Genomic DNA, 21670 nt, shown 5'->3' with positions numbered 1-21670 from the left:
AGGCAAACTTGCACCCATACCTCCCCCTTACTTCCCTCCAAGGCCCCAAGTGATCCTTCCATATCCACTACAAATTCACCTGCCCCTCCACACACATCATTTACTGCATCCGCTGCGGCCTCCTCTATATTGGGGAGACAGGCCGCCTACTTGCGGAACGTTTCAGAGAACCCCTCTGGGACACCCAGACCAACCAACCCAACCACCCCGTGGCTCAACACTTCAACTCCCCCTCCCATTCCACCAAGGACATGCAGGTCCTTGGACTCCTCCATCGCCAGACCACAGCAACACGACGGCTGGAGGAAGAGCGTCTCATCTTCCGCCTAGGAACCCTCCAACCATAAGGGATGAACTCAGATTTCTCTAGTTTCCTCATTTCCCCTCCCCCCCACCTTGTCTCAGTCCAAACCCTCGAACTCAGCACCTTCTTCCTGACCTCTCCGCCTCCACCCCCACTCCGGCCTATCACCCTCACCTTAACCTCCTTCCACCTATCGCATTTCCAACGCCCCTCCCCCCTACCTGTTATCTTAGCCTGCTGGACACACTTTCCTCATTCCTGAAGAAGGGCTCATGCCCGAAATGTTGATTCTCCTGCTCCTTGGATGCTACCTGACCTGCTGTGCTTTTTCCAGCAACACATTTTCAGCGCAAATTCTCCCTGTAGCCCAGACCATTGAGTTCTGGCAACATCCTTGTAAATTTCTTCTGCACTCTTGCCAGTTCAATAACATCCTTCCTGTAGCAAGGTGACCAAAACTGAACACTCCAAAACCAGCCTCACTAATGTCCTGTTCAACTGCAACATAACTTCCCAACTTCTGTACTCAGTGGCCTGACTGATGAAGGCCGGTGTGCCAAAAGCCATCTTCACTGCCCTGTCTACCTGGGATTCCACCTTCAGAGAACCGTGCCCCTGAACTCCAAAGTCCCTCTGTTCCACTTCACTCCTTAAGGCCTTATCATTCACCATGAAACGTCTGCCTTGATTTGAGTTTCCAAAATGCAAGACCTCACACTAATCTATATTAAACTCCATTTGCCATTTCCTGACCCACTTCCCCAGCTGATCAAGGTCCTGCTGCAATTTCTGATAACCCTCCTCACTGTCCGTGATACCACCTATTTTAGTGTCATTGATAAATAAAAAATATGTTTTAAAAAAAATTCAAGACAAGAAGAATCAGGAGATATCATAAAGTCACTCTACATTGCTACCCAGTGGCTGCAGGGTGAAACTAAAATATGACAGCTGAGATGGACAAATTGAATAAGAAATTTTGATAAATATAGAACATAGAATGTGGAAAAGTACAGCACAGAAAGGCCCATGATGTTGTGCCGAGGATTAATCCTAATGTAAAATAAAATAACTTAACCTACCAATTCATTGCTATCCATGTGCATATCCAGCAGTCACTTAAATGTCCCTAATGACTCTGCTAAATATGACTAAAATATTACGACAAGGTGCAATTCTTGTAGAAGTGTGTCCAGCATAAGACATTTAATTATATTCAAGACTAAAACAGGATGGTAAAAGCCAATGCTAACAATATTTATGTATCTAGATTGAGGGGGTGACTGAGGTTGAATTACTTGTTTTAATAAATCTTCATCTTATTGACACTCCTTAGGGTAGCAACTGATGGAATGCAAGATGACTTCATGACCAGATGAGAGCTGCAGTGAAATTTGATTGCTTGAGCTGAGACAGTAGAGAATCGAGGCGATCTTACTGATGATGTTATGCCCAGATTGTGAAATCACAGATTATGGGTGGGCTATGACACCTAGAATTTTGCCAATAGCTAAACAAGATTTACAATGAATTTTTCAAAAACAAAATTGTCCTAAGATTTAATGAAAAAGAACACTGGCTTTTCCATCAAGTGTGGAAATATGATTGATTCGCGCTTGTTAGTACAAATGCCTCTGGCACCATCAGTGCTTCATTTAATGCTTTATAGAATTCTGCAGATTCATGAAAACACGCAAACGTACATTTGCCCGATATGATTCAGTAGTAGTCAGGAGATAACAGATTCAATACCCACTGTAAGCGAGGCTGATGCAGTCCCAAGGAATTCCTGCATGTTGCGGGTGCTGTCTTTCACATTTAATGTTTAACCTGAAAATACTCCAAGTCCAGTACCCCATTGGCTGAGATAGGTGCAAAAGATGCCACTGTTTAGGAGTAAGCTTGTCTCCTGGCCAATATTTATTACTCAACTCAGATTAACTGATCAACAACCTGTTGCTGATGAGACATTGCTATGTGGAGATTGACTAGCAGCCATGCTTTTCCTGACGTTACAAAGCAATGGAGCATTTTTAAGTGAGAAAAGGACTATATCAGTCCAAATTCTTTCCTTGCTAACTGCAGACCAGCTGCCATGATATTGCTAGAAATGCAGGAAGAAGCAACTGCAATTCCCTCCTGCAGATCTGAGCTCCACCTCCAAGTACCTCCTTACGCAGACTGGAAACAGGTGTCTCTGAGTTTGGTAAAGTATCACCTGATCAGAGTATCCGAGTGCAGAACTGAGAAAATATTGTGTCCCTTATTTTAGATGAGCAAAAATAATTTGTACATCCTGATGACGGATAAGGAAAATGAAACAAAATGCTACAATCAAAACAGAAAGATTTGAAATTGCCTCAAGTTCTAACGAAAGGTCACACCCAACACTTTCAGTTGGCTTGTCATCTTATTCATATTTCCAAAAGGGACCATTTTGGCAGCTTTCGTTTTACAGATTACATTTAAATAGCAACTTTAACCAACTGAAATCACCCAAAGTGCTTCAACAGGAGCATAAACAAAATTAGACACCAAATCTCAACAGGAGACCTGAGGGAAGTTTAACAAAATATTGGTCAATAAGGTAGGTTTTAAGAAAAACCCTGAAGGCTAGGGGGAGGAGAAGTTCAGGGAGAGAATCTCAGAGGTTTGTATAACTGAAGGTCTAATATAAATCAGGGATGCAGTACACTGCAGATAAATCATCAGTGAGTGGTGTTAAACCCACTGAATATTCAGGAATCATAATAGATATTCTTAAACTGAAATCAGCTCAAATTGAGAACCGTATTTTGAAATGATGGAATCAGTCAATTGAGTTGAAAATATAGAGTGTAATAAGCACAAATTTCTGAGTTCGGAGGGTCTAGGTTCAAGTCCAGCTCCAGAGATTTGTGCACACAGTTCAGGCTGACACTCCCACAGCACAGACTCTGCAGCTTAATACTGTGTCATCAGAGGGGCTGTGTGTTTTGAATGACACGTTAAGAACATGCAAAAAGAAGTGGGGTAGGCCATGTGCCTCTTCAGGCCTGCTTCATAAAAACATAAAACTACTAGACATAAAAGATACCGGCATACTATTCAAAAAGCAGCAAGGTACTCTCTCCTGGTCAACATTAATTCTCAACTGACATCAGTAAAATAATTAATTTGCTCATTATCACTGTGGGAACTTGCTTTGTACAAACTGGTTTCTAGAGGTTTTTGTATGAAATGACTACATTTTATAAGTTCTTACACAGTGGTGGTAAAGCATTTTCATTCGTACTGAGGCAGTGAAAGGTTTAAATGCAAGCTCCTTTGCTTGATTGAGCTCTCAGCTGAAGTAATGGGAATCACATCAGCCACAGGCAACTCGTGGTTAACTAACAACCACACTAACTCCACATCCCCCTCTCCCTCGCACAGGGTCTCTCCCATTTCACTGATACACTGACTCACCCAGAGACAAACATGATCGTAGACTATTTGAGATAGCTCCCACAGTTGGAAATGGTGGAAATAACCAAGTTTGATGTTTCATGATAGTTTGTTGCTTTGCTTTCTCCCTCCTGTTTTGAATATTGCTTTGATAGCTACAATAACTGATGTCATGCAAGAATAATAAAATTGTGGAAAGAATATGACCAATCTTTCTCAAAGCAAAATTTATTTGTTTAAAAAAAAATCATAAAAAGTCCAAAGCAATTCCTGGTACTTAGTTATAAAATGAAACTCCTAATTGAATACAAATATAAATAGATTTAAGACTGTCAGAATGCTGTGTAAAATGACGACCCATGAACACCTTTGGAACACTCCCCTGTAAGCAGGAAGCCTTGTTCACCGCAATACATCACCTCTGCAGAGCTACAGCAGTAGAGGAGACTGTTTTGAAGGCAATAACTGAATTAATAAGCACATTTGGAAGACGTGATTGCGAAATTACTCTTGGTTATCGACGACCATTGAACTTTCACCCTCAAACATCACTTAAAATAATTAAGTATTAACACAACATTAGGTCCTCCATAAAAACTCAGCAGCTCTGATTTAAAAACAAGAAGCTGCCAAATATTTCAAGTTATTACAGATTTACAAATTATTGGAAAATACAAAAGTTGAAGGCCTGAAATAATAAATCGGAACATGTATGAACACGCAGCACGACCATTAATACTAACCAAGAGAAATGAATATTTTGAGTGGCTCTCATTCACGAGAGTACTCCTAACAAAACATCAGTCCCAGAGGCCTACCCGTTTTCACAGCTCTGGATCATCTAAATGGGAGTCAGTGTTCCATTATTATTGCTTTGAGCTACATTTAGTGGCTCGAGCACTTCAAAAACTACTGATGGCAAATGGTTACCAAAGCAGCAGTGATGACAAAGTGCTTTATTATCCAGTGTTTGCCAAGGATCATTTGCCGGTGGACCCCTCTGCAGCCTGTGTTAACATGACATGCATCAGCTGCACATCTGAGAGCTCCCATTGACTTTAACCCTACCACTGTGGACAGGATCTGCCCAGTGGATGCCAGGCTTAATATGGGGACCATGCTCTAATCACAAATCCTATTTCAAAACGTTTCTTCCCCTTGCTTTATGGAAATTAGTATTTCCTCGGTTCCTAGTAACATTCCCATGCTTTTTTGGTTTTGAGTTTGGAAGCAGGATGAGAAGAGGGAACAGCCCTGAAATTCACAATGAGTCAACAGCTAAGAAAACTCTGAACAGCAGAGTTTGATTAGATTTGATTCCCTACAGTGCGGAAACAGGCCCTTCGGCCCAACAAGTCCACACCGACCCTCCAAAGAGGGACCCACCCAGACCCATTCATCTACTCATGCAACTATCACTATGAGCAATTTAGCATGACCAATTCGTCTGACCTGTACATCTTAGGACTGTGGGAGGAAACCAGAGTACCTGGAGGAAACCCACGCAGACACTGGGAGAATGTGCAAACGCCACGCAGACAGTCGCCCGAGGCTGGAATTGAACCCGGGTCCCTGGCGCTGTGAGGCAACAGTGCTAACCACTGAGCCACTGTGCCGTCCTGCTTGCACAGGATCGGGATGAAAAAAGCAGCCCATTATACTAAAATCATTATGTATCGAAGATCACTGCTCCCAAATGAAGGTGTTATGTGGCACAGTTGAGAGGTAGCTACAACGTTTAATAGCAGCACTAACCATGTTAGGTAACATACATTCCACCCCAGGGATCTGGCTGCCAGAGCTCACTTCATTCTGATCAATTCCTCTGTCGCCATCCGTATTAGTTCATTGAAATCAAAGTGGAGATACTTGCGCCAGAATCTTCGATCTCGTCCGTAGACCTGAGCTGGATAACACGGGCTCTCTGAGTAAGAAGAAGGAAAAGAACAAGAATATGTTATTTGTTTGTCAGATAACAACTGGAAAACCAATAAAAACATTTCAGCTCAACTGCACTTGTTAACAGAAAGCATATGGTGGCAGCTGTGTCGTGTCTAGCCAATAGACATAGCATCTCTCTGAACAGTATATATGTCAGACAGAGGGCGACAGTGGAAATAGATGGAGGTGCCGGTGTTGGACTGGGGTGGAAGAAGTCAGAAATCACACGATATCTGGTTATAGTTCAGCAAATTTATTTGACATCACAAGCTGTCGGAGAGCTGCTCCTTCATCAGGTGAAATGACAAATGGGAATGGATGCAGTCTAGAACCAGGCACGTGCATGTACGAACACACACAACATGGCAGCTGGAAGAATTTAAATTCAGTTCGTAAATCTGGAACCGAAAGCTAATCTCAGTTATGGCAACAATGAAACTATCAATGTGCTGATTTTTATTTTGGGAAATCTACCATCTTACCTGATCTACATTTGACTTCCTCACCTGTACCCCTCTGAAATGACCTACCAATCCACTCAGCTCAAGGGCAATTAGGGATGGACATCAAAAGCTGGTGTTGCCAGCAACAGTCATATCCAAGGAAAGAACATACATTTTAAAATACATTTAAAAAGTTCCAGGGTTGCACTGAGGTCACTGATTATAGCCTGCACCACATAGGGTGTTGTGCTTGGACTCTAAACACATCAACCCAGAGATCCCATCATCACATAAGGTGAAAATGCATGCATTAAATCTGGGAACTTGAGTGAGCAGCAGGAAAATGACCATGAAGGCTACCACATTAAAAACCAGCTGTTTGACCAGTTTCTTCTGGGGAAGGCAAGCTCCATGATTCCATTTTCACACTTTGGTGAATGACATTGTGACAGTAGTGAAAACCAAATTAACCAGGATTCCCGTTGGTGAACATGTTTCTACAACACAGAGACAGAGTCTCAGAATAAGGAACAAAAACAGAAGTTGCTGGCAAACCAGGTCTGGCAGCATCTGTGGAGAAAACGTCGAGTTAACATTTTGGTTTGATAGTTCTGAAGAAGGGTTCACTGGACCCCAAACATTAACTGTTTTCTCTCCGCAGATGCTGCCAAATGCCTGAGTTTTCCCAGCAATTTCTGCTTTTGTTTCTGATTTTCAACATCCACAGTTCTTTGTTTTATTTTTCTCAGAACAAGGAGTTGGCCATTTAGGTCTGAGGAGAATGTTTTTTTGCCCCTCCACACTCAGATGGTGGTCAATCTTTGCAATTTTCCACCCTAGATCTGATTCTGACTATATTCAAAACGAAGGTTGTTAAGACCTTTGAATACGAAGGGAAGTAAGGATGTGAGGTTAGTTTGGGAAGATAAAATTGATGGAAATCAGCGATGGTCTTGTTGAATGCCAGAACACTTGCATGACTGAATGCTTGATTTCTTTTCAAGACTAAAAAAGTAAGGGAGCAAAGGTAAGTCATAGAGTTACACAGCATGGAAACAGAGCCTTCGGTCCAATTTGTCCATGCCAATGAAATATCCTGAACTAATCTAGTCCCATTTGCCACCATTTGGCCCATATCCCTCTAAACCCTTCCTATTCATATACCCATCCAGATGCCTGTAAAATGTTGTAACTGTACTAGCCTCCACCACTTCCTCTGGCAGCTCATTCCACCCTGTGTGAGGAAAAATCTAGGTAGGGGAGTCTAAACTAGAGTTGATAGGTTTAAGATGAGAGGAGAGAGAAATAAAAGGGACCAAAGGGGCAACTTTTTCACACAGAGGAAGGTGCATGTTTGGAACAACTTGCCAGAGGAAGTGGTGGAGGCTAGTACAATTACAACATTTAAAAGACATCTGGATGGGTAAATGAACAGGAAGGGTTGAGGGGGTTATGGACCCAATGCTGAAAAATGGGACCAGCATTCAACCCATCAAGTCTGTTCGACACTGAATGAGATCATGGCTAATCCGATAACCCAATTCCACTTTACTGCCTTTTCCACATCACCTTTCACGCTCTTCTGTTTATCTGTTTAAATCTTTCTACCTCACTCTATACTTCATTCCAGTAACCCTGTCGATAGAGCTTCTCTCTCAGTGACACAGTTTTAATGCTCACTTCAGACCCTCTTGAAAAGCTCACTTGAATGAGACACAAACTGGTTCTTGTATAACCATAATCCAAAAGGTCAAGGGGAGGACAGGAGGAAAATTGGCAAAAGACAGCAGGTGGGATTAGAATTTCACTCCAGATCCAGTAAGGCTCAACACGGAAACACGTTTTTAAAGTTTTAATAAATGAGTAGGAGGTGCCTTACCAATACCATGAAATATTCGTGCAATGGCTCTGCCAGAGAACTTCTCATCATGACGAATAGACAGGAACTGTCGGATATCAGCTCGGATCTGACTTTCCCAGTCTTTGAGCTGAAACAGAGATGCCAATTGGAGTGAAGTCTTACAATCAACGACCCACCCTCTCGAGATGTTCCCGCTTTAGGAAAACAAAACTACTAGTCTTGGCCAAAAAGAAAATGACTGAGCAATGCCCCTTTCAGTCATTCCGGGAGGTGACTGCTGTTAAGTGACTGGGATTGATTTGATACACACCTTTGGTATGAGGCAATTATCTTCCATTGGTCACACTTACCTGTTCTCATTAGGAAATGGCTGAGATTGCTGACATGAGTTGTGTTGGCCATAGCCCATAGGAACTAATTTGAACCCCGTCCCATCTCCAATTATCATAACACTCACTGCAACTTATCAGTGCCAACAATGTTCTCAATTGTCAAACCCATTTTAGTTACAAAAGTAATGGACCTCAGAACCTAATGTGGTGAAAATAAGCCAATGGAGTTACAAATTCACTCCAATTCCATTAGGGCTCAGCACTGAAAGAACAGAAACAAATTTTTCAAGTTTTAATAAATGGGTTCTAATAAATAATGTTGGAGATGCATTCTTCACTCAGTTCATTTTTAAATATCAAACAGCACCATAAAAAGCTCTGGGCCTGTACAAACCTTTGCTCTGGTCAGGTCGTCCTCCCAGTCTTCTGGGTAATTTGTGCTTTGACTCTGGTCATTTTTCTGGTCAAAATATTCTTTCAGCACCTGTTTTAACCGTGAGCTCTTCTCCATAGAAACAGCATCTGCACAGATGCTACAGTTCTTAAAGGCCACACTGTAAGATAGAGAGAGAAAGAGAGAGGGAGAGCGAGACAAAGAGAGAGGCAGACAGACAGACAGAAAGAGAGACAGACAGACAGAGAGAAAGAGAAAGAGAGGAAAGAGAGAAACAGTAATTGGTCCTTAATTAAAATAGCTTAACAAATACCACACTTTCAGCATTAACGAAGAGTAATCTGATGAATCCAGTCCAACTTTAGTTAATGGAATTATCAGTACACAAGCCAGTGAGGAGCAAGGTCAATCATCCAATGGCCTACTTCAGGATAATGGCCATCTCCTTTGGCTTTCACTCTCCTTTGCCACTCACTGACCCGAGGACCTTATTTCGTACAAGTCACCTGTATGTACAAGCAAGAGATTGTTACAGAATGACACTCACTTTTCCAAGTACTTTAAGAAGTGATGTGTCATCTCAGGAAGCATGTAAAGGTCCTTGAGAGAGTATATGAAGAGGGAACCAGTATGGTTCCATGGTGGGAGGTGCTATTTAGATTCAAAATTTGGTTCAGTAATCTAGGGGTAGCCTCAGCCAAAGGATATTGAATGGAGATTTGATAGAGATGTACTTGATTATGGCAGGTTCAGATATGGTATACAAGTTCCTCAAGAAATGTAATATTCACATCAACATGAAAGAGATCCTTGTTCAGAAGGAACCGACAGGAGGCAGTTCCTGTATGAGGGATACCATTTTTTGAGAACAATCAGTAGCACGAAGTACAGAAATACATCTGGTCACACCATATTTGGAGTATTGTGCACAACTTTGGGCTCGATATCTCAGGAAGGATGCACTCGCCCTGGAAGGTGTTCAGAGGAGGTTCCCAAGAATGGTCCCAGAAATGAAAAGCTTAACATATTGTTTGAGGACTCTGGGTCTATACTCGATGGAGTTTAGAAGGATAAGGGGGGGATCTGACTGAAACTTATAGAATATTGAATGGCCTAACAAAGTGGATGTTGGGAAGATGTTTCCACTGGCAGGAGACTAGGACCCGAGGGCACAGCTTTAGAATAAAGGGAAGATCTTTTAGAACAGAGATAAAGAGAAACTTCTTCAGCCAGAGTGTGCTGAATCTTTGGAATTCATTGCTACAGAAGGCTGTGGAGGCCAGGTCATTCAGTATATTTAAGAGCGAGATAGATAGGTTCTTGGTTGTCAAGGGGATCGAGGGTTACAGGGAGAAAGCAGGAGAATGGGGTTGAGAAATTTATCAAGGGTGAGCAGACTCAATGGGTTGAATAGCCTAATTTCATCTCCCATGTCTTATGGTCTTAAATGAAATAGAGGTAGGAATGCCAGCAGTCAAAGTTAAGGACCACTCCCACCTCCTGGAAATACCTGCCAAACATGTGGACATAGCTGTGGCTCTAGGATTGGGCTCATCATGCAAACAAAGACCCCCAGAAGACCGGACCAGTGACATGGAGTTCTCGAGGTGGACAGACATACTCACAAGCAGATAATGACATGGAAAAGGTACTCCCTTTAGATAATAACACAAGTATGAGGGACAATGATTTAAGGTTTTGGGAAGAAAAGTCTTTTGTAAAAAATCATTTTTGTGATGTAGATATTACTGGCAAGGCCAGCTTTTACTGCCAACTTCTAATTTCCTTTGAGGTGGTGGCGGTCAGTGGCCTTCTTAAACTGCGGCAGATTGTGAGGAAGATGTAAAGTGGCTTCAGGTGAATTTGGACAAACCTAGTGAACAGGCAAGAAAATGGCACATAGAATATAATGTAGAAAGTATGAGGTTATCCAGTTTGGCAGGAGAAGCAGAAATGCACAGCACTTCTTAAAAGGTAAGAGAAGTTGAAAGCTGTGGTTGTATAAAGGGACCAAGGTGTCTTTGTTGATAAATCACGGAAGGCTACAAACAGCAAACCATATGAAAGCTAATGGAGTGTTTTCCATTAATACAAGAGGATTTAAGTACAGGAGTACTGAATCCTTTCTTCAATTGCAAAGGAGCTTGGTTAGACTGTGCCAGGAGTACTGACAGCAGTATCCAGTATCTTATGTTAAGCTTTTCATTCCTGGGGGAGTGCAAATAGGTTCACAAGTTTTGTTCCTGGGATGATGGGACTATCTTATGAAGACAGCTTGGGTAAACTGGCTCTGAATTCTTGAGTTTCAAAGAATGAGAAGGAGATCTCATTGAAACTTACAAATACTTGAAGAAATTGACAAGGTGGATGCAGTTAAAATGTTTCCTCTCGAGGAGAGTCTAGAATCAGTTGGCAGAATCTAAAAAATTAGGATTCCACATCAGTCAGAGATGAGAAGAGTTTGTTTTACTCAAAGTTTCGAATCTTTGGAATTCTCCACCTCAGAGGGTTGTGGAAGCTCTGAGTATATTTAAGGAAGAGATTGATCCATTTATGATTACCAATGACATACAGGCTTTGAGATGGGGTGGGTAAAAGTGTTAGATCATACAGAATGGCTCGTAATGTTTTTTATGACATTGCTGTCAGAAAGAGATTTCTAGGACTTTGACTGAATGAGAACAATGGAAATATAGTCCCAATTCAGGATGGTGTGGGGCCAGGAAGTGAAATTGTAGGTTATCATGCAACCTGTGCCCTTCTCCTTAGCAACTGGCAATGGGAGATCACTGGCAAGAAAATGATGGAAGCAGAGGCCATGTGTATTTTCATAATGAAATAGATGTGCATTCAAGGGAAGTAAACTTATAGGGTTATGAGGACAATGTGACAGAATTGGACAAACTGAGTTGCTATACATGAAGTCAATGGGATGAACAGTTTCCATTTGTTCTGTAATGAGTTCAAGACAGTCCTTTGATGACCCTAACCTGTGCTCTTCTGGACAGATGATACCCACCTGTGGAATGACTTGAAGCAAGATTTGAGGTGACACAGCGCAGTCTTTTCATGGGCCAGTACTCGTTGATGCAGGAACCTACAAACTGCATCCAGTTCCTCATGGTCAAGATCTCCATAGGATCGGAAGTGGAAGGACAGGTTACTGAATTCCACAAGTATGCCACTCTTCCCTGTGCCTTGAAACCCTATCAAAGGAGTTTAAAAAAAACGACAAAAATCAAAGCTGACTGAACAAGATCCCGACAAAGTGAATTTTAGACAAAGGGAAACATCGACTTTAATGAAAGTTCTATGACCTGTAATGTGAACTCCATTTCTCTCACAAACACTGAATGATCCACTGAATATTTCCTAATTTCCAGCAGCATCCATACTATCTAGATACTGTAAGGGAGACAGCAGTCTCGACCAGCAGTTAATGGCTATGTTGCAAACCTCATGTGCGATCAGTCGTTCAAATTAACAGCAGCTGAAAAATGAACTAACTAGAATGGCGAAGAACATAGAGTGAATTCCTCACTAAATGATTGGTTAGTACGAACCAGATTGTGACAGGTTACATTTAAAGAGAGTTGCCTATTGACACCAGTGAAGACAGGGAAGGTTTCATATCCTTCAGCCTGGCAGGTAAGTGAAAACATGCTCTACTTAATTAAGTCTAGACAAACATAGAACTTAGGAGCATGGTACAGGTACCCAATCCTTTACCCGAAAGTTTCGAAATCCGAAAAGCTCCAAAATCCGAAGTTTCTCTTGTGAAGATTTTTTCTGCATTACAAGGTTGTTTGGCACGCGAACAGGTGGCCCAAGTTCCCATCCTCTCGAGAGTGTGGTGCTGGAAAAGCACAGCCGGTCAAGGCAGCACCCGAAGAGCAGGGAAGTCAATGTTTCGGGTAAAAGCCCTTCATTGGGAAGGGTTCCCCTCCCCACCCATGTCACTTAGACATGACGCAGCAGCATGGCCCAGCACTGGCAGACATTAACTGTGTCTCAGTGCTCATACTCGTTGCAAGTGGGTCTGCTGTTCGGTAATTCTTTTTTATTTCACTGTGAAAATGTCATTTATTCTGAAATCCGAAACAACTGGCACCAAGGATTTCAGATAAAGGATTGTGTAGCTATACAATCAGGATAAGGATCTAGGGTAGTGAAGTATGCACCTTTCACACAGTGGTATGTGCCAAAAGTATTCAAAAGCACATTCCAGAAAGTACCAGCGTGCTGAGTTATTCAAGCAGAAGGTTAGATAGCTGTACCTGGCAACATGACTACACAGGAAAGGTTTCCAGAAGAAACATTAAGAAGATTCAATGCAACAAGTGCGGCCGCACTTGGAGTAATGTGTGCAGTTCTGGTCACCACATTATAAGAAGGATGTGGAAGCTTTGGAAAGGGTGCAGAGGAGATTTACTAGGATGTTGCCTGGTATGGAGGGGAGATCTTACGAGGAAAGGCTGAGGGACTTGAGGCTGTTTTCGTTGGAGAGAAGAAGGTTGAGAGGTGACTTAACAGAGACATACAAGATAATTGGGGGGTTAGATAGGGTTGACAGGGAGAGCCTTTTTCCAAGTATGGTGACGCCGAGCACGAGGGGGCATAGCTTTAAATTGAGGGGTGATAGATATAGGACAGATGTCAGAGGTAGTTTCTTTACTCAGAGAGTAGTAAGGGTATGGAATGCTTTACCTGCAACGGTAGTAGATTCACTAACTTTAAGTACATTTAAGTCGTCATTGGACAAGCAAATGGACGTACATGGAATAGTGTAGGTTAGATGGGCTTCAGATTGGTATGACAGGTCGGCGCAACATCGAGGGCCAAAGGGCCTGTACTGCACTGTAATGTTCTATGTTCTAAATATAATTCAGAGACTGCATTAAAAAGGAGGAAAATGAAAAACAAACATCTTACGGAATGGGATTGTCCAAAACACAGCAATAATGTAGACAATGAAAGAATCATAAACAAAGGTATTCAACCTGGGATACAGTAATATAGGAGCAGGCCATGTCAACCCATCAATCTGTTCCACCATTCAATCAAATCATGGCTGATGGGCAACCTGAGGGAGTGTATATGGCTTTTTCTCCACATCCCTCAACACTTTGGGTTAACAAAAGTTACCAATCTCAGATTTAATGTTCACACTTGATCAACAGCAATTGAGTTCCAGACTGCTACCATCCTTTGCACAAAGAATATTTCTGAATTTCAGTCTTTATTAAAGACAACCAGGGTACTATAAAGAAAATGTGTAGCTTACGTGAAAAGGAGAGTCAATAACCTTTGGAAGTCAGAGTCATACAGTGCGGAAACAAACCCTTCGGTCAAACTAGTCTATGCCAAACATAATCTCAAACTACATTAGTCCCACCTGCCTGCTCTTGGCCCATATCCCCCCCAAACCTCTGCTATCACTCATAAGAGGAATCTCTTGGCAGAGAGTAGTGAATCTGTGGAATTCTTTATCGGACAGGGCTGTCAAAACTGGGTCACTAAGTATATTCAAGGCTGAGACAGATTTTGAATTAGTAACGTAATCAAAGATTACCGGCAAAGGTAGAAAAGTGGAGTTAGGGGTCTATCAGATCAGCCGTATTTACACGGAGTGATGGAGCAGACTCGATGCAGTGAATGGTCTATTCTGCTGCTACATCTTATGGTCTTATAGAACATAGAACAATACAGTGCAGAACAGGCCCTTCAGCCCTCAATGTTGCACTGACCTGTGAACTATTCTCAGCTTGTCCCCTACACTATCCCATTATCATCCATGTGCTTATCTAAGGATTGTTTAAATCTCCCTAATGTGGCTGAGTTGACTACATTAGCAGGTAGGGCATTCCACACCCTTACCACTTTCTGTGTAAAGAACCTGCCTCTGACATCAGTCTTAAATCTATCACCCCTCAATTTGTATTTATGCCCCCTCGTACAAGCTGATGTCATCATCCAAGGACATCATTATGCAATAGTAGTGGGGAAATTCTATAGTTGGTGGGTATACAGCTTTTACAGTCATGATTTAAAATCTCAAATAACATGACATCTCCCAGCGCTTAACGGATAGAAAATACTGTCAAAAAATGGGAAAATAGAAAGAGGTGGTTTGCGTAGCAAAAATTGAGAGAAAATAGAAGCAGATATTTTGCATGCAAGATTTGGAGGAGAGGAATCTCAGCATCATGCTCTATTCTCAAAGAGATCCTCAGCTCCACCCAAACTCACTTACTCACCTTGCCTGGATTGAGTTGTCCACTGCAGTTGCCTTAGTTCTCGTTTAACTGGCAGTAGTTCCCATCCCATTGAATCAGCCAGTTCCACCACATCAAACTCAACTGAATTGGAATGGGTATGATCCACACCACGCAGGCGCTCTTTGGCGAGAGCCACAGCTATAGGAGGACATCTTCAATTAAACAACAGGCAGAAATTAAACACGACCAGCCTCCTCGAATGTCAAAGCTTCAACATGCTAAGTGATTTAGTTATTGTTGCGGGGCTTAAATTCCTGGGCAACAAGAGGGTGTGCAATAGATAAGTTGGGCAAGGACAGGAATTTGCAATGGGACCTAGACCAGGATGGGCGGCACGGTGGCACAGTGGTTAGCACTGCTGCCTCACAGCGCCTGAGACCCGGGTTCAATTCCCGACTCAGGCGATTGACTGTGTGGAGTTTGCACATTCTCCCCGTGTCTGCGTGGGTTTCCTCCGGGTGCTCCGGTTTCCTCCCACAGTCCAAAGATGTGCGGGTCAGGTGAATTGGCCATGCTAAATTGCCCATAGTGTTAGGTTAAAGGGGTAAATGTAGGGGTATGGGTTGGTTGCGCTTCGGCGGGTCGGTGTGGACTTGTTGGGCCGAAGGGCCTGTTTCCACACTGTAAGTAATCTAATCTAATCTAATCTAATCTAGGATCACTTTTTTAGATTAGATTAGATTCCCTACAGTGTGGAAACAGGCCCTTTGGCCCAACCAGTCCACACCGACCCTCCGAAGAGTAACCCACTCAGACCCATTTCCCCTCTGATTAGTGCACCTAACACTACGGGCAATTTAGCATGGCCAATTTACCTGACCTGCACATCTTTGGACTGCGGGAGGAAACCGGAGCACCCAGAGGAAACCCACGCAGACACGGGGAGAATGTGCAAACTCCACACTGACAGTCACCTGAGGCTGGGATCAAACCTGGGTCCCTAGCGCTGTGAGGCAGCAGTGCTAACCACTGCGCCACCGTGCCGCCATCTACTCTGGTTCTGCCCAAAATCAAGATTAATAAGAAGAATTCGGCTTGCTGTTCTCTTCTCCAGATAGAATGTTACAGGATGATGATGTTTAGAGGTCACTGACACTGTATTTGATTGACCCTGACCCTGAGATTGTTAATGTCACCTGCTGTTATGGCCAAGAGTTACAGTTATTCCAGCAGAGAAACCTGATGCCTTTTTTCACAAATAATGACTTCAGCTTCAAGTAAAGCGGAGAACTGCACAGAATTTACATTGAAATGCCGGTTGACGGGATGGGGAGGAACTGCAAAAGGTCACAAAACATCAGGTGCGGCAAGTCTTGGATGCATTGGAAAGTTTTCTGATGCTAAAGATTCGATACAAGTGTCAACTGTGGTTGAAACAGTCAAGGCTGTGTGTGAAGACACAAGGTGGTAGGAGCATGGAATGAAACAGTAAAAACTTGATCAATGCTGTCCCACTCATGACAACTTATCATTATTATTTGGTATCAAAAAGCTTGCAGGACATTCTGCAGCCCTCACATGACACTGATTTTATACTGATTCAATTAGAACCAGCCAGGTTCATCTCATACTAATGTGACTGCACCGATACACTGTGATAGGTCAGGATTTGTTTTGTCACATAACTTGTTTTTAATTGATACAGAGTCTCACTCTTTTCTTTTCCAAGGAATTCCAGTCAACTCTGCAATGAAATCCTCTCTCATTCAGCATTACACTTCAGAGTCATTACCTTCAGCCACCATCACCAATGATAATGGGAACAATGTTTACCTTCTTGCTGTGCTTCTCAGTTGCACGGGTCCACTGTAACACTGGAGGCGACAGGTTGAAAAGGTTGGGTGCATCAACTCTACCCACTGCTGGGGGTGCAGCTCCAGGTAACAGAGCAAAGTTTCAATTCCTGCAAGTTAAACAGAAGTGTGCCTGAGTCATCAATGTCTTGGAACCAGTGGTGGAAAACCAACACTACATTCCTGCGGCAACCTGCTTACATCAAGAACGTGGGCACTCCAAAACTTAGAATGCTGGTGAAAAGAACAGCCAATATTCATCTCTAGTTCAGTTCCTGCTGTTTTATATTTTGAAGTCTGATATCCAGCCGCAGACAAGTTAACACTGGGAGAAGCACAGCCACCTACCTTCCTCTCGGAGATCTAACGTCTCCACAGTTTTCTGGATTGACATTGCCCTCTCGTGCCTGTGGCACACCCTTGGAGAACTTCCTTCAAATTCTTTGAGGGGCTGAGCTCCTTCAGGGGGCAGCTCCTCAGATGGGTCAGGCATTTCCAGCAACTCATCATCTGTGATGGCCCTACACTGTCATGAAGGGGGGAAAAAAAACACAGGAATCTCACCATCTAGATCTCCAATGTAAAATCAAACAAGCTATAATGATACCAAACGAGAAAATGCTGGAAAATCTCAGCAGGTCTGACAAAGGGTCAGTTAGACTCAAATCGTCAGCTCTTTTCTCTCCTTACAGATGCTGCCAGACCTGCTGAGATTTTCCAGCATTTTCTCTTTTGGTTTCAGATTCTAGCATCCGCAGTAATTAGATTTTATTAAGCTATAATGATACATTATCTCAGGAAATCAGACACCTAAAAAAACACCTGATCACCGATGGCACTATACTCTCACTACATCTTTTTAGTCAACTGCTGCTTCAACATACCATGGTGCTTCCTGGTCAACTTCTCTATGCTCCACAACCACCTGACGAAGGAGCAGTGCACCGAAAGCTAGTGCTTCCGAATAAACCTGTTGGACTATAACCTGGTGTTGTGTGATTTTTAACTTTGTTCAAGACTCACACTGAGTTCAATAATTTTAGGTCCTGTAGTCCTTCTCCCAGGTCCTTGTCCTCCCTCCAACACCAGGCTTTGTCATCATATGGTCTCCTATCACAACCATCCTATTGTCAACTCCTAATGGGCCCCATTAGCAGCTATTGGTTCTCCCAGGCTGACCTTTACCCAGTCCTTTGTCTGTCCAACAGGTTTTCTCTCTCTGGGCTTCACCTAGCATTTAAGTCTCCCCCTTTTTCCCACTCCATCTTCAGCATATAAACCAACCTTTACCAAGCTAAAATCAACTCTGAAGGTAGTTGACCCAAAATGGACCCAAAATGTTAATTCTGCTTTGACTCCACAGATGCTGCCAGAGTTGCTGAGTTTTTCCAGCAATTAAAAATACTTCACAGTCATGTGCGTTTAAATAGGTCCAGCAGTCGATAGAACATAAATAATTAAGAGCTGGATTTGGCAATTTGGTCCAAATTCTCTAGATCATGGTTGATCTTGGGTTTCATCTCCAACACCAATATTTGGCAGCATACAGTCCATTTACAAATATTATTCACAAATTTGCGAATAATACTCCACTGCTAAAATTTGGTGATCTTGGAAACTTGTATTGCATTAGCTTTGGAATGTTAATTGATCCCTTTAAAGGTGACAGTCATTAACTGTGGAAATAACTGCTGCTCCATCACTAGTCAGGTCATTCTGGGAGCTTGCTTGTTCTCTTGACATTCACAATTAATATTTTAACCAATTTGTCAGGTCTTTCATGGTTCTAATCTTTCCCCAGATATTACACAAAACAACCAAAATATTCCAGACTTTTTAAATGTATATAAATGTGGTTCAGCATTGCACTGAGAGCTATATTAGAGAGTTGACCTGTGATGAAAATGGGGGCGGGGGGGAGGGGGGGTAAAGAAGAAAAATAAATAATCAGTGAAGCATGAGACTTACACTGACGCCCTGCTGTTTCTGATAAATTTGATGGCATTTGCAGGGTTGGAATACTTTCTGTACCAGTTTCTTGACTGTATAATAATCCACAGTGTCAGCATAAATGTGCCGTCGCAGTTCATTCATATCTCCACCCTGAGAAGAAAGGCCCAGCAATTAAACAGACCATCAAGGATTTGCCAGTTAAAAACATTGTTGGCCAAACAAAATTCACATGAAGGATGAGAACACCCAAACTTTTTTGAACATTTTACTTTTGTGCTCACGCACACGATAGGATTGCCAATTCTGCTTGCACATTTCACCACCACGCCACCCCCAATTCTGCCATTAGTTTCCTAAACGAATTACCCGGCACGATTACAACATTCCTAACCACTTGTGAAAAGTTGGGGGTGGGGGAGTGTTGAAATGGATTAAAAGTAGCTACAGGGCTGTGACAGCTGAACAAACTCAACCAAAGTTCAACAAAACCTGGTCCCACCAAACAATTGGTCTTTATTAACAAGGAAACTGTACAGAGAGTGGCTGAACTTGGAAAAGAAAGAGAGTTGATTACAGAACTGAGTCTCTCTCACAAGTTCACGCTTACAGAGAGAACAGCAGGAATCTTTATACTTAAAATTTATCAACAGCTATCAATAACTATCAGAGGTTAGTCACCCACTATACCAGTACATTGAATTCTGATCTGTGTTATTACTTCCAAGGTTTATAGAACAAGAACCAAAGAAAATTTACAGCCCATGAACAGGCCCTTCGGCCCTCCAAGACTGAACTGATCCAAATGTACTGTCTAAACCTGTCGGTCAATTCCTAAGCATCTGTATCCCTCTGCTCCCCACCTACTCATGCATCTGTCCAGACGCATCTTAAATGAATCTACCGTGCCTGCCTCTACCACCCCTGCTGGCAACGTGTCCCAAACACCCACCACCCTCTGTGTGAAGTACTTGCCACGTGTATCCCTCTTAATTTTCCACCTCTCACCTTGAATTATATTGACTTCCCAAAACCTTGTGCCACATACATTATCTCATAATTTCATCCTTATTGGGGTTCAGAGGATTCTGTGGAATATCTTTATTTGGACTTAGCCAGTATCCCAGATTTTATGTGGAGCCAGCCAAATCAAGCTCTGCCGAGATGGGCTGCACGGTGGCACAGTGGCACAGTGGTTAGCACTGCTGCCTCACAGCGCCAGAGACCCGGGTTCAATTCCCACCTCGGGCAACTGTCTATGTGGAGTTTGCACATTCTCCCCATGTCTGTGTGGGCTTCCTCCGGGTACTCCGGTTTCCTCCCACAGTCCAAAGATTTGCAGGTCAGGTGAATTGGCCATGCTAAACTGCCTGTAGTGTTAGGTGAAGGGGTAAATGTAGGGGAGTGGGACTGGGTGGGTTGCTCTTCGGAGGGTCGTTGTGGACTTGTTGGGCCGAAGGGCCTGTTTCCACACCGTAAATAATCTAATCTAGCAAGGTTAAAGAATTTATGTGCACTTAGCCTACTTCAAGTCCTGCTGAGGTTAGCAATAGCAATAACCTTTGCAATAGTCTTAACTTGTGTTGCGTTACAACCAGGGGTTGGCCAGTTTTCCCATCATGCAACTACCTGTTTCATACAATTCCACAGGAAGGGGTTGCGGAAAGAGGGAACTGTCAGCATTCTGTTTGTTTACTGATAAAGAAGGAAAACAGAAATGCAGATGGAGAGGGACCAAGCTGATACATTACGCCATGTTTCTCTATTTCTTTTGGAAGACCTGTTGAGTACTGCCAAAATTATTTGATTTTCAATGAATTCCAGTCTGATTATAGCCAATTGGATGGCCCCGACTGGTTTAGTTTTCTTTGTTAACATATTCAAAGAGAGATATACGAGACAGAGGAAAAAAAATCCCTTAAAAATCTTCTGGCTGACAGTGGAGATTTTTTTTATTCTGTCGTAGGATGTGGCACAGTCAATATTTGTTGCCCATCCCAAACCATCCTTGAATGGAGTGGATCACTGGGAAATTTCAGAGAGCATTTCAGAGTCAACCATACCGCTGAGAGTCTGGAGTCAAATGTAGGCCAGACCAGGTAGGAAGGCAGACTTCCTTCTCTAAAGGAACATAGAAATAGAAGAATGTCATTCAGACTGTCAAACCTACTTTATCGTTCAATACGATCATGGCTGTTGGAACACTTCAATGTCTTTTAGCCACATAACTCTTATGCCATGGTAAATCAAAAGTTTAATCAATCTCTATTTTAAATAAACTCGAAGACTGAGTTTCACAGTCCTCTGGGATAGAGAATTTCAAAGATTCACCGTACTCTTAGAATAAACATTTTTCCATATCTTGAAAACTTTTGAAATTAGTCTTATTTTTTCCAAGGGGAACATAGAATTCTATAGTTTAGTATCCCTAACCATTTAACCCATCATGTCTGTATCAGCTCCCAAAAAAGCTACTCAGCTAGTCCTGTTCTCCAGCCATATCTCTGTAGCCATCTAACTTCATCACTTTCAAATATATACCCAACTTTCTTCTGAAACCTCCTGTGGAACCACCACTTCACAGGCAGCTCATTCCAAATCCTGACAACTCTCCAAGTAAAGACATTTCTCCTCATCTCGCTCTAAGCCCTCTTGCTGGGAATCTTGAAGTTGTGACCCCAAGTTACTGACTTTCCAAACAGTGGAAACAAAATATACTCAGTGAGGATCATAAGGATAACTTACCACAGGGTAAAAAAGAAATCCTTGAGGGGTTCAAAGAAGTCAAGAAGCTCTGGTGTTTTCATTCTAATAAAGTGGGCCACACAAAATCAGTGAAGGCCAGGTGTAGGAAAACTGGAAAAGCCTGGGAGTTTTGTTGGACTAGTAACAAAAAGCACAAGGAAAGTTAGACAACCGACTCAGAGTGTACAAGATGATCAGAGGAT

The 21670-nt window shown here is 42.6% G+C and overlaps 2 protein-coding genes across 3 annotated transcripts in view; one reads left to right on the top strand and one right to left on the bottom strand.

Moving 5' to 3' along the window:
• Window positions 1–3936, top strand: part of LOC122550181 (myosin-6-like) — a 145651-nt gene extending 141715 nt beyond the window's left edge. For both annotated transcript variants that reach the window (XM_087987647.1, XM_087987646.1), the window contains one exon: window positions 1641–3936. The gene's annotated coding sequence lies outside the window, so the exon portion shown is untranslated. The remainder of the gene's footprint in view (window positions 1–1640) is intronic.
• The window catches only part of recql4 (RecQ helicase-like 4), a 77730-nt gene continuing 59540 nt past the window's right edge, over window positions 3481–21670 (bottom strand). Inside the window, exons 18-25 of the mRNA XM_043690894.2 lie at window positions 18741–18875; window positions 17121–17298; window positions 16753–16882; window positions 14959–15131; window positions 11721–11907; window positions 8702–8861; window positions 7994–8102; window positions 3481–5654 (exon numbers count right to left, since the gene is read on the bottom strand). Of these exons, the coding sequence (XP_043546829.2) occupies window positions 5533–5654; window positions 7994–8102; window positions 8702–8861; window positions 11721–11907; window positions 14959–15131; window positions 16753–16882; window positions 17121–17298; window positions 18741–18875 (1194 nt within the window). The 3' untranslated portion in view covers window positions 3481–5532. The remainder of the gene's footprint in view (window positions 5655–7993; window positions 8103–8701; window positions 8862–11720; window positions 11908–14958; window positions 15132–16752; window positions 16883–17120; window positions 17299–18740; window positions 18876–21670) is intronic.

The sequence above is a fragment of the Chiloscyllium plagiosum genome, unplaced genomic scaffold, assembly GCF_037043375.1.
Source record: "Chiloscyllium plagiosum isolate Xiang-an unplaced genomic scaffold, Cpla_swu_hap1 HiC_scaffold_5, whole genome shotgun sequence".
NCBI classification, from domain to species: domain Eukaryota; kingdom Metazoa; phylum Chordata; class Chondrichthyes; order Orectolobiformes; family Hemiscylliidae; genus Chiloscyllium; species Chiloscyllium plagiosum.
The sequence above is the reverse complement of the archived record's forward strand: the minus strand, read 5'-3'. Positions and strand labels throughout refer to the sequence as shown.